The sequence below is a fragment of the Pleurodeles waltl genome, chromosome 2_2 (assembly GCF_031143425.1).
Source record: "Pleurodeles waltl isolate 20211129_DDA chromosome 2_2, aPleWal1.hap1.20221129, whole genome shotgun sequence".
NCBI classification, from domain to species: Eukaryota; Metazoa; Chordata; class Amphibia; order Caudata; family Salamandridae; genus Pleurodeles; species Pleurodeles waltl.
The window spans coordinates 864019635-864032919 of record NC_090439.1 but is presented as its reverse complement, the minus strand read 5'-3'; the positions used below and the strand labels follow the sequence as shown (position 1 = coordinate 864032919).

At 41.4% G+C, this 13285-nt stretch overlaps 1 protein-coding gene across 2 annotated transcripts in view; it reads right to left on the bottom strand.

The window, feature by feature from the left end:
* CPQ (carboxypeptidase Q) overlaps positions 1–13285 on the bottom strand; it is a 1788882-nt gene that overhangs the window by 1342690 nt on the left and 432907 nt on the right. For both annotated transcript variants that reach the window (XM_069220517.1, XM_069220518.1), the window contains exon 3: positions 11078–11285. In XM_069220517.1, coding sequence (XP_069076618.1) covers positions 11078–11285 — 208 coding nt within the window. The remainder of the gene's footprint in view (positions 1–11077; positions 11286–13285) is intronic.

The following is a 13285-nucleotide window of genomic DNA, read 5'->3' as shown; positions in this document are numbered from 1 at the left end:
TGCTCCTTGCACCTATTAGCATCAGGGAGCTATCAAGGGGTCATAGCAGCAGCTGGAGGGGTCTCACAGAGTGCTCTCTCATGATTTCTCAATGCATTTCTCAATGCCATGCTGAGCAAAATTCGACAGCACATAAGATTCCCCAACACCCCGCAGGAATTACTACAGACAAAATTCGATTTCTACCAGATTCCCCAATTCCCACATGTAATAGGTGCCATCGAAGGGACACATATAGCTATCTGTCCACCATCAGCCACAAAGTATGTTTATTGGAACCGTAAAAGTACACATTCCATGAACATAAAAGTAATTAGCAATGCCTCCAACATTATAACCAATCTTGTGGCCAGATACCCAGGTAGCACACATGACTCCTACATCTTTCGGCACAGTGGAAATTACACAAGACTACTTGCTGGGGAGTTTAGCAAAGGATACATACTGGGTAATGTAATAGTTGACAATGTCACATTTATGTAATTGTGATGTCACGGAGAACAATTACTCATTTTACTCTCCTGTCATTCCAGGAGACAGTGCCTACGCCGTGTGGTCATTCATACTGACGCCCTATCTGAGTCCTGCAACGCCAGCCAAAAGGAGGAAATAATGTTGCTCACCAGACAACCTGCAGCGTTGTGGAGAGGACCTCTGGCCTGCTGAAGAGCCACTTCAGATGCATACCCAAGAGTGGTGGTGCACTACAATACAGCGCTGAAACAACATGCAAAATCATGGCTACATGTGCTATGTTGCACAACATTGCTACAACGAGGGGCATACCTGTGGAACCCGCCGAGCCGGACTCAGATGAGGATGGTGATCCCTTGCCACCCCTTCACCCAGTAGACAGAAGCAGTGCAGCAGAGGGAAGACAAAGACGTGCTGACATCATGCACAACCATTTCTGATGTAAGTAATGACAATACTAGGTCTATTATATGTATTGCTGTAGGTAGCATCTTTATTGCCTTGACTTCAGGTAATATATGTGTGATTAGGACATAGCTATACACTATACACAAACAGGTGCGAGTAACAGTGTCACACTATTAGTATCGTAGTATAACTGCTTTGCTACATGTTAAGCTAGTCCTCTGTAGCCCTCAACATTACTTCTTATGTCCACACACTCCACTTGAGTGCTCAGTGGCCTCGGTGGCACCTCTTGTAGCGGGTTCAAAGACAGTACTGTGTCTGGTACTGCAACGTCTAGGATCCATCACAGGGGCTGTGAGACTGCTGAGGCTAGAGAGCTCCTCACTATCCCCACTACCCAGTTCGCTGTTTGTAGCACTCCGTGCTGTCTGTATTGTCTCCAAAACATTGGTTATTTGCACTAATCCTTGTGCAACGCCCCGACTGCAATGTGCCATCTCCACTTGTATGCCCACAGCATGCCGTGATATCAAGGCAATTGTGGTAGTGAGCCTATTGACAGATCTGCAGAACCCATCCAACCTGCCCATCAATTGGTGATGGTGCCTACGGTGGCTGGCATGCTGCTGTGCATCACAGTGCAGAGTTTCCTAATGGCGTTTGTCATCTCCTTTGCGTTTTCTGCTGCTGTTTGCTGTCCCTCATGCAGCTTGCACGTTTTCATTAAGAGACTTGAACTGCTTGTGCATTGATCCCATGTTTTCATTGAGAGACTCGAACTGCTTGTGCATTGATCCCATATTTTAATTGAGTGCATCCATCTGCTTGTGCATTGATCCCATGTTGTCATTGTGAGACTCAAACTGCCTGTCCATTGCACCCATGTTATGAGTGATTGACACCAACTGCCTGTGCATTGACCTCATGTGTTCACATTGCAGGTGCTGCACTTTCAGCATGGAAGCCGCAAGGCCGCCAGTGATGGGCCCTCACTTTCCTCTGTGCACTGTCTGCCTGCTTCGCAATGCCTCCTGAGGTGAGTGGACTGACGCTGTGACAGGGACTGCTGTCTGTCAGTGCTTCCAGCCTCTAGGGGTGGTGTGGGTACTTCATCTGGCAATTCATCAGAGTCCAGGATATACTCAGGGAGAGGTAGCACTCTTGGCCTGTGACTTATTGGTGCATGTATGAAGGACTCACTGGTGTTTGAGTCTGACTGTGGCTGAGTTTCGCTATCCCTAACATTTCCAGCTTCTGCTGCGTCAGGGCCCGGAACATCTGCGACAACAATGTGCAGCATGTCATTTTAGATTAATACTCAAATAGTTGCATAATAGTATTAAATGTACACTGGCATAGTATCACTAAGAGTCTTTTGTGTTGCTTCTCTATTTGGTTCAACACTATTTTGATATTTATGTGGTATTTGCACTTTAGGGGTGTGGACTACCACTCCCATAAGGCATTGTTGTGTTGTATGTAAGATGTGGCATGGACTACTTATCACACTGCATAGTGCCAATAGCTATTTTCTAGGGGGCATGTGTACATGCACATATGGGGAGACACATCATTACTGCCCTTACCTTTGCTGGTGCTGGGTGTGCCTGAGGTGTCAATGTCAGTGACACCACTGACAGCTTCAGGAAGCAGCGTCGACTCCACCATGTCTTCCATTGGTGTGGACAGTGTTTGGGTGGGTGGTCCTCCTCCGGTGCTTCTTGCCTCCTTTAGCCTGCTGGCTACCCTCTCTTTGGCATGTGAAAGCAAGTCGTACCATCGCTTGCGTATCTCCTCAACACAGCACTGCGCAACACCCGCTGCGCATATTTTGGTCTGGATGTCTGACCAAAACTTCCTCTTCTCACTTTCAGGTACCTGTAGTGAGTTCTTCCCAAAAAGTTTGTCGTGGTTCCTACCACCTCCTCAGTGAGCACCTCCAATTCCTGCTCACTAATTTTGAGCTTGCGCTTCCTGTCACCTTTCTCCTTCCCATTCCTATCAGTAGCCATGTTCCTGTTTGGTCCTGGCTGGATGTCAAGGCTGCCTCCTTGGTGCTGGGCTGTGTCTCTCTACCTGCTCCTCTGGGTGGGGCTCCTGGGAACAGAATGGGCTGACTCACTTCCTGGATGTGATGTCATCAGGCTGTTCTGGTTTGCCATTTTCGCAATTTGCGATTTGCAAATACCGATTTGCTATTTTTTACGATTTGGTATTTGCAACTTGCAAATTGCAATTTCGAATTTTAAGAAATTGCTAATACCGACTCGCACTTTTCATACATCCCATTTTGCATTTCTAAAATAACAATTTCTTAAAATTCGCTATGTAAGAAATGCAATCCAGGTGCTTGATACATCTAGCCCTATGGGATTTAAACTAACACTCAAACTCGTTTAAACCTGGGAAGGAGTGATGCAAGGAGGAGGGGGCACTATATGCTATTCAGTCTGAACTTAGTTCAAAAAGAGCAGTACAGGCAAACCTTTTTTTTTTGTTCTGAGGTACACACTCGTTGGTTACCGCCACATAAGCAAGGGACCCGACCAAGGAAAGAATTAAAGCCCGCCTTTAAAACGTGCAATATCAGTAGTTTGGAAGTTTGGTCGGAGAACTCATGTATTCTGATGCATTGGTAAAAAACAAATGTCAACACGAGACATAGTCTCATAGGGAGGGGATAGAATTTTGCTTTGAAGTAAACATTGACATCATTCTACGGTTGATAATTGAACTCTTACAATGTGGAGACAATATTTGGAATAAATCCATGTAAACTATCTGTGATATACTTGAGAGTCCAGAATACATTTCCTCTTGTGTCAAAGCTTTAGGGCGAGTGGTAGTTGACCAGTAATTAACGTCATCAGTAAAGGATTCCACTCCTGACTTACGCTAGACCATATGCATAGAAGATGGGCCATAAACTCAGTCTTACACCAACACAACCTACGAGACGCATAACAGAAGACCCTGCTGCATAGGGCCTATAACTCTTTAGGGCCCCTATTCTGCTACAAACCAACGAATATGTGTGCAATATGAGAGACTCATAGGCCCTTCTTCATATTCTGCAGAAGTGACCCATCATTTTGTGTGAAGGTATTGCAACCTTCAGCCACCCCAGAAAAAAAAGAGTTTACCCATGGCCTAGGTGATTACTTGGCTAGAAGGAGGAAGTGAAAATGGGGATAACAATCTCTTAGGTTTCTACTCGAGAGCAACAGGGGAACTTTGTGGTTTAAGTTCAAAATAGGTGTAAACAATATGGGTGGAAAAGTTGAAATTATTCTCTTGGAGATAAATCAATATTTACTTTAAAAATAGGGCTATGGACTACTTTTAACTAATTGTTTAATGGAAGCATACTAAATATATCCAAAGTGGCCAACACACAGCCCCGTTTCACCCCCTTGTTTGTATAAATTTGTCTACAAAACTGGGTCCCAAATCACATCATAACTGTGACCCAGGGACTGCAATATATTAAAGCTGTACCCATTGGTGGAGTACATGAAATACAGCGTGAGAAACCATCTTCCAAAGCAAAGTGTGGTTTGTCCCATTAGCAGCTGGGTAGAAGCCTATTAAAATGTCATATGGTGAGCGATGAGTGTTGTTATTGATTGCTCTCTGGTTATTAACAATAATGCAAACGCATTGTCTGTCGTTTCCATATTTCATCGTAACCCTGTTTCATATACTAGAAGGGTGGCCTTTGCGTCAGGCTAAGCTTGCAGTTCACCTGAATTAATCTTGTCATATATTTTAGCATGACTGTCCAAGAGGGACATTAATCAATTGTGGTTCGGGAGATGAGGGTTGCTTTTCTTGAACACTAGAACCAAAACAGAGGTAGGCTAAGAGCTGAGGATTGGTTATTTGGAACAAGTAGACCTGTAAAAAGGTATTCGTATTGAAGACCAGAGCAACAGATCAGGTTTAAAAGAGAAACGAGGACTCTGATAGGAGCTGCTGTAGAAGATGGTGGCACATTTATGAAATTGATTAGCATACTAGTATCATTAGATGGGAAATAAATTCTGGGAAAGGGAATCTCTAGATCAGAATTCACTTAGACCCAGGACCTATCATTAGTGTGTATAAATAATTAATGATCTTCCAAAAATATTTGGTCCAATCAGATTTATATATTTCCAAAATTTCAAACATCTTACCTTCCTGCCGGTATTTTTAGTCTCCCCTATTAATATACGTTCTTAAAGCTACCAATCCTCAAAGGCAGAAGAAGACTCCCCATATTGGAAGACTTAAATGGGCTTAAATGATGTAGATGGCTACAAAATGTATGGCTAATTTTTGGCTTTTTTTCCTTCTCAGAGCAGGTTTAAACTATTCTTTGGATTGTTTGATCATAGATGGACAATTGCAAAGAACATTCAAATTCGGGGAACAATGCTAAATTAAACTGGAGAGACCAACTTTGACGCAAAGACATATATCTTACTCTGTCTGAACCAGTGCACAAATCTATTTTTATCAGCCATAAAATTGTCTCCTATGCGGAAGTTTAACACAAAAATTATGAGATTACAAATTATTTAGTATTTTTCCAATATTTAGCGTCATCTTCTATCATCACTGCAAATCACTGAAACACCTGGGGAGAATGATTACTTTCTAATTGCAGCAGATCCAAAAATCATTAATGACCAGAAACAACTATAAAATAAGGAAAGTATAATCAAAATCCATGTTTCACCCAAAAAATGCAGTGCGAAAATTTTCTGGAAGTATTATATTGTAAGCATATATTTACGTCGATGTGCAGCAGTTCTACCGACCAGTGCAAGCCCTAGGCTTCAGACCATTGTGCCGGTTTACTACCTTGAAGAATACACCAAAGTTCACCCTTTTGCTCATGCTATTCATATCATACATCTGTTTTATACAGGTTACATTTAAAATCCACGGTGAGGAGAAAGTTAGCCAACTTCATCAACCAAGAATTTGGAGTTCTGGGCCTAAGAATTTATTTTTTCTCTCTTATTTTATCTCTGCCATATCTTTAGTTAGATCTGGGTAGAGGTGGTGAGACAACAGATGCAAGGCATCCTTCTGCATGCCTGGGGAGTAAATGCAGAACCCAGTCCCTACAATGTCTCTGTTGTAATATAGGTTGGTGTCATCAAAGATTGTGCAATTCCAGTACAACATAAGGTGAGGAGAGTATCTATATTGGCTAGAGGGCAAGTTAAAGAGTTAATTGATGAAATGCTGAACAGTGGTATCATTGAACCAGTGGAGGCATCAATTTGGGTATCTCGAACTGTAATAACTAGGAAAGCTGATGGAAAACTACGATTTTGTGTCAATTTGAGAAGCTTGACTCAGAATTTTGTAATGGACAACTTTCCACTACCAAATATCAATGAGCTTGTTTTGATGTTGAAGGGGGAAGTTTTTTTCAAAACATGACTTAAAACATGCGTATCATCAAGAAAAATTACATCCTGAATCGAATGTTTTGACTACATTCATTACAATGAAAGGCATGTTTACCTTTTGTGTTCGGCTGAAAGTGTCTTTCAAAGGGTAATGAGTTACTTACTTAAAGGAATTCCGAACGTTATATACTTTCAGGATGATATATTAATTTTTGGAGACACTGTTGAGAATCACAATTTGACACTGAATCTGGTTCTAGATAAAGTTTTAAAGTCAGGTTTAACCTTGAGGGAAGAGAAGTGCATATTTATGGCTGGGGAAGTAGAATATCTAGGTCATACATTGTCACAGGATGGATTGAAGCCAAAGAGAGACCTATTGAGAGCTATCAAATTGGCACCAAATCCTGTAAATAAAGACCAGTTGAAATCGCTTTTGGGATTAGTGGAGTACTACTCCAAATTTGTGGAAAGTTTTGCGTCCAAAACAGAAGTACTTAAACATTTATTGAGAAAAGGAGTAATCTTTGAGTGGGGTGCAGCACAGACACAGTGTTTTGAGCTGATCAAGAAAGAAATATGTGAAGCTGGCATCCTAGTACCCTTTGATGAAAAAAAAGGAATCAATTGTTACGGTAGACGCCAGTGCCACAGGCATAGGTGCTGTTTTGTCACAAGTGCATGGATCAAAAGAAAGAACAATTGCATTTGCGTCACGTTCTTTGACACCAACGGAACGCAACTACTCTGTAATAGAGAAAGAGGCTTTCGCGGCGATATGGAGCATGGAACATGGAACATTTCAAAATGTACATATGGGGAAAACAATTCAGATTGCGGACTGATCACAAACCTCTTGTAAAGGTGTTGACTCTGGGGGAGCTGAGAAAGGTTCCTCCAGACTAGTTAGACTTGCAGCAAGGTCTCAGGAGTACAACTATACAGTAGAATATATACCGGGATGGAGAAATGTGCAAGCTGACTGTCTTTCACGTCTATCGCAAGATTGGAAGTTGTTGGATGATGGGTCTAATAATATTAAAGACTGTGAGGATGTAGTCACAAGTGTTGGAGTTGTGGTGCAATGGTCATCAGGAGCATTGAGTAAAGAAGAATGGTGCCAAGCCATGTTATGTGACAATGTAATTAGAGAAGTAATCAGGATGATAGTAAGTGGTAGACGAAGAGAGAGCACTTTGCCTAAAAGTCTATGGACGTATAGTAAGGTATTGGATGAACTGTCATGTGTGGGTGATAATATTGTGGTACGAGGTGAAAAATGTGTTCCTCCTTTAAGTGTTAGGAAGAACATTTTCAATATTGCTAATGAGGGCCATTTAGGGCAAACATTGACTAAGAGGAGACTCAGAGAAAATTTCTGGTGGCCAGGAATGGATGATGATGTTGTAGATGTCTCTGGGTGGAGAGATGTGATGTGTGTGTACGTAGTGAAAAGAGACTGAGAGTAGGCAAACAATCCCTAATATGTCATATAGAGGATCCTGGACAAGTATGGTATACGGTGTGTGGAGACTTCATTGGTCCTTTATGTGGAGTTAGTCACATGTCAAAATTTGCATTTGTGTTGATGAATGTTCATTCAAAGTGGCTAATAGTGAAATTTATGTCAGAAATAACCACATCATCTACAGTGAGAGTCTTGCTTGAAATATTTAAGGAAGAAGGATTTCCTGTGTGTTTGGTGATGGATAATGGTACTCAACTTACCTCATATGAAATGAAAGAGTTTCTTTCCTCGTGTGGTGTTAAACATTCAAGGACGGCACCTTATAATCCTAACGGCGAATGGAATGGTGGAAAGAGCCAACAGGATGGTTAAGGGTGCCACACAACAAGCGTTGGCTAGCGGAATGAGTGTGGAAAGCATGGTTGCGGATGTTGTGTGGGTATATCGCACCACTGTCAAAAGTTCATGATGAGGGGCAGAAGACCAAATTCTAAATTGACTCAGTTTTTCTTGAGAGAACTAGTTAATGCTGGTGGGGTAGCATCTAGAGGAGAGAATACATGTGGGAGTTCTGTCTTTTCTGATGGTGGGAAAAAAGGGCTTCGACAGATAGTGAAAGAGGTAAGAACAGAATTAAAGCTGGTGATTGGGTGAAAGTAAAATCAGGAAGAATTGTGAGAGGTGTTAATAAATTCAAAGGACCATTTCAGGTCAAAGAAGTTCATCCTTGGTATATAATATTGAATAATGGTGAAAGATGGAATCTCAGGAGAGTGGCTAAGTTTGATTCCATGAGGAATAATATTACAGAAGACGTAAGTAGTGATGAATGCAGTGGATTTATGTTCGATGAGCCGGGAAGAATATCCTTAGGTCCAAATGTTGCACAAAACACTAGACGAACAAGTGATGTGCCTGCCTTTACTGATCATGGAAGTATAGGTAGTGGTGAATTCAAGCAAGGGGTAATGAAGGAGAGACCACAAAGGATTAAGAAAGCACTAGCATATTTGAGTGATTACGAAAAGTAGTGGAGACCATTTGGAATTACATTCATGATCTGTGCATTGTTTGACATAGTGATCTACACAAACACTTCATGTTTTGTTTATTTTCATATTGCATTTTTGATCTGTTAATCTTTACAAATGCTTATGTTTAATATTTAATGATGCATGTTCTTTTGGGTAATGAAAAGGGGAAGATATGTTGTAATATAGGTTGTTGTCATTACCACGAGCGAGCTCTTGACGGTTCTAAAGTTCTGTTGCTATGGAGATGGGTCGGACGAGTGCAGCAGTTACAAGAAACCGGCAAGAGGGACCGATGCTGAACCTTGCGTGCAATAAAGACGAATTTCAACTATGAACCCAAACTAGTATGCCTCATCACAACAGTCTCCTACTCTACAGCAATAATTCGGTTTAGTTGTGGAACGGTAGAAGGGATGAGCTGGGTGCAAGTGTGCGCTCTGGGTGACTTCTAAACTCTCCATTCACTCTTGGACTTTTGGCGCGTGTTTCATAACTGTGCGGTTTAACTGCACGCTATTTTGTAATTCAGTGCATGTGGAGCGTTAATGCTCATATGTGCAGTTGTTCTACACATAATCACAAATTACTGCACTGTTGTGCAATACTACCACTCATTTATGCGTTAATATCATATTGCAGAACATGCCTCAGGTTCACTCGTCCTGTGGTAAACAATGTTCTTTCACTGTCTGGCTTCTCTGCAGTAACATTAATATTACGTTGCAGAACTATCCCAGTGATGCCACTTTGTAGGAGTGTTGTCAGTAGAAATAGTACTATGAAGAAACTGTTAATAAAGTTTCATTCCACAAACGTTCAACCTCGAATAATTGTAAATAACAGGTGACTATTACTAGGACTCAGTGTTACCTGCGATATCAACATCAGAAGGTTGAAAGGGTATATGGATTGATGGGTAAGTGAATTGTTGTCTGCCTGGTCTACCACAGATCTCAGTCGAAGGGGCACAAACCTCTGAGCGACCTTAAGCTTCTCTTTACACTGAAGGCGAAAAAGTGTTTGTTACTCCTTAGAAAAGTATACAAGCATTGCCTCCTAAATACTGAGAATGGGTCACATGCATTATTAAAGTATTAAACCAGCATCGCTTTGTACCATCTGCCACAACACCAGAAATGAGTGCAGCATGGCAGGTATCGAAACCCGGCACCCAACTCTTAATAACATTAGTCAATGGTGACCCTTTATGCTGCCCAGCTCAGTTCTTCCCAGGAGCCAATGTAAGGGCTCCTTACTCCTGAAGAAGTAGGGACCTATGTATGTCATGCTGAAGTGTGCCTTTTTTCTTGACCCTGTGTCTGCTAAACAGTGAATTAGGAAACTATAACCATTACAAGATTTTACTCCTGCAATTTCAGGAAAACTCTGAATTTACATCAGCTTATGTTCTCTCACCAGGACTCAAATTTAACAAGAGCAAAGGCCAGACTTCTACCATTGCCAGAGAAAAGCGAGCACAACTGGACAGACACTGCTCTTAGACTGACCCGGTCAGCCTTCCCAGATACCTCCCTGGCCCTGGAGTCAGGATAGTACAGACCAGGATCAATGGATTCAATAGAATCTTTATCTGTGCTTCTGGTGCCTACCCTTACTCATTTCTCTTTTCTTCACGACATTTCCTTCCCCCTTGTTTTGTCCCTTTGTTTTGTGCCTCGTCCCATCCGAAGGAAGTCTTCTCTTTTTTCCCTCTTGTTTTGTCTTTTTTTGTGTAAAACTTGTGAATAACACATTGGAACAAATGTGATGTGCGACACTCATACAACATTGTAAAGAGGGTGACAGAGATCTGTATGTTCATATCGTTCTGTACTCTCCAACCATTTGTAGTGGAAAACCTGAGTATTCCAGCCACACTCTACATCCTAATGTAGCTCAAACTTTTCATAGAACAAGTTAAATGAAATGCCCAGAAATGATTTAAAATAATGCAACGCTTGGGGACTGTTGGGCCAGACTAACAACTTAGTTGGGATGTACTAGACTTGGTGGCCCATCTTATATGTGATGACAGTAATCAAGTTACAGTGCATAGGCCAATGTGGTGAGTGTCGGGCCAAAGGGGATAGAAAAGACATTTATATGCAATTAATCTAAATGGAACTAATGTATATAGCCAGTGGTAATCCTGAACATCTGGTGTGGATCCAGCACTCCTGAACTTTGCACTCCCCTGGTATTGGTAACTTTACTTCACTCAAGAAGGAATACACTATGCAGGATGGAAGGACATATAGGGATACTCAAGAGGAATATTGACTCACCTATAAATGGAGAAGGGCGCTATCGATTTTATAAGAGAAGCCACAGCTCCAACTTTAGCAGCTTCTACAGCACCGAACGCCCTGTACTTCACACTTTCCCCATAGCTGATGTAAGGCTGGTTGTAGACGACAATCTTGCCTTTGGCTTCTGCAGCTCTAGCATGAAGCTCTTCAAAAGAAGTCACCAGCATGGCTTCAGCTGTAATTCCTGAAAAATAATACAATTGACTGTTTCATTTAGGTTCGCGTTTTTTTCATTTACACATCTTCATTAAGGTTTAAATACTTAACATTAAACGAAACTGGCACAAATTCCAATTTCCAGCTTCTCAGTGTCCCCATTTTACCCAATTCTGGAAACCTGCCACCTACTACAAATTCAATTGTCCTTAATCTACATATTACTTTCAAGCCACAATTTCCCTGCTGGCCCAGTTCATAAACGGTGATCAACAAGCAACCATTTACATGGTTGTATGTGATCTTGACCAAAATCCAACACAGCAAACCATCCCTTGAGGAAGTTTTCTTTTAGAAATTTTAGAATGACCTTCAACCAGTTGATTAAACCAACCTGTCGATTGCCATTCTTGAAGACATTTTCTTTTCGTCCTGATTAATTTTCGTTTTGTGTTTAAGGGTGTTGCCCCCTTCTATCCATCCTTTCTTTTTTTTTTTAAAGACCCTCTTCCCTGCCATCCATACCTATTTTTTTTTATCAAAGTCTTTATTCTCTCTCACACTTATCCTGTGTTTTTACAAACCCTGTACTCCTCCTCCTAATACACTCCCTTTAATATATAGTGCCATACTCCCCTCCCTCATTACTCCCATTTTTACAACCCCTTTAATCCATTTTATGCCCTTTTTTCAAAGCCCGACTCCCCTCCACGTTTACTCTCTTGTTGTATAAGCAACGTAATCCAACTTCATTTCTTTTAATCAAACACATCACTTCCCCTCCTGTTTTACTTCCATCTTTTAGCAACCCCTTACTCCCACTACTCCTCTACTCCTTTATCTAAGTACTTACTCCACTCCAGCCTTGAGTCAATTCTTTTTACATACACCTTTTTCCAACTCCCACTTTACTCCATTTACTTTTTAAACCTTTTGCTCTCTTCCTGATTTACTCCCATTGTTTTTTCAACCCCCTTACTCCCTCTCTCAGTTTATTCCCGTTTTTAACAAGCTTCGTAATTCCTCTCTTGCTTTACTCCCTTTTTTAGAAGCCCCTTACTCCCTTTTCTAATTTACTCACTTCCTCCTCCCCCTTCATTACTATTTTTTACAAATCTCTTAGTCTATCGGCTGATTGACTACCTTGTATTTATGAATTTACTGCAAACCCCTTACTCCCTCACCAGCTTTTTTTTACAGTCCCTTTATTACCACTACCACTTTATTTCCTTTTTTATAACCTGCTTACTCCCCTTCTACGCTTCCCATCCTGTATACACCCTCCTTTTCCCATCTTACCTCTTTCGCATGCTGTTTACTTTTTCCACAAAGCAACATATTTTCGTGGTAAAGGTATTTAATCATTTTCACTTCTTGATAAAACGGAGTTTTGTCAGCCTATGCTTTTTCAGGCCGACTTTCTCCATTTTAGGGCTTTGCCAAAAGGAGGTATTACACGTTTATAAGTTCCCTACTCCAGGGGTTTCTGATATTTACCAGCTACACTGCTTAGGTCTGGTGTCTGAGGGGTAGAACAGCTCAATAAGACCTTCCAGTTTATAGTAGCATTGTCTCCCCCTTGCCGCAAATAAATTTTCGTTATAATGCTCAGCTCCACTCAGGCCTACATTTTCCTGATCATAATTTATAAGCGGAGCCTTCAAGATATTTACGAGACATGGCTGGTCTATTTGTCAGGGTAAAAGCATGAATAGTCAACTCAATCATTTATTGCTCTCCTTTCCCCCATAGACACTCCTTTATCAAACAACACTCCGGTGTTCAGGTCTCACCATAGGTTCTCACCTCTGACTCCATTTCAGTGACCCAATTTTTTACAACTTTCTCATCAGCCTATATTTCCAGACAAAGTGGACAAAAGTGGCCTTCTCATAATTTAATCAAATGCAGTCTTCCTGCACCATAACGCCCTGAAGCACCAAGATTAAAAACATCAGAAGCACAAATTCAAATTCTGTCGGTGTTGTAAGAAGTCAGAGTAATTCCCTGCAAGTGGGAGTGAGAACT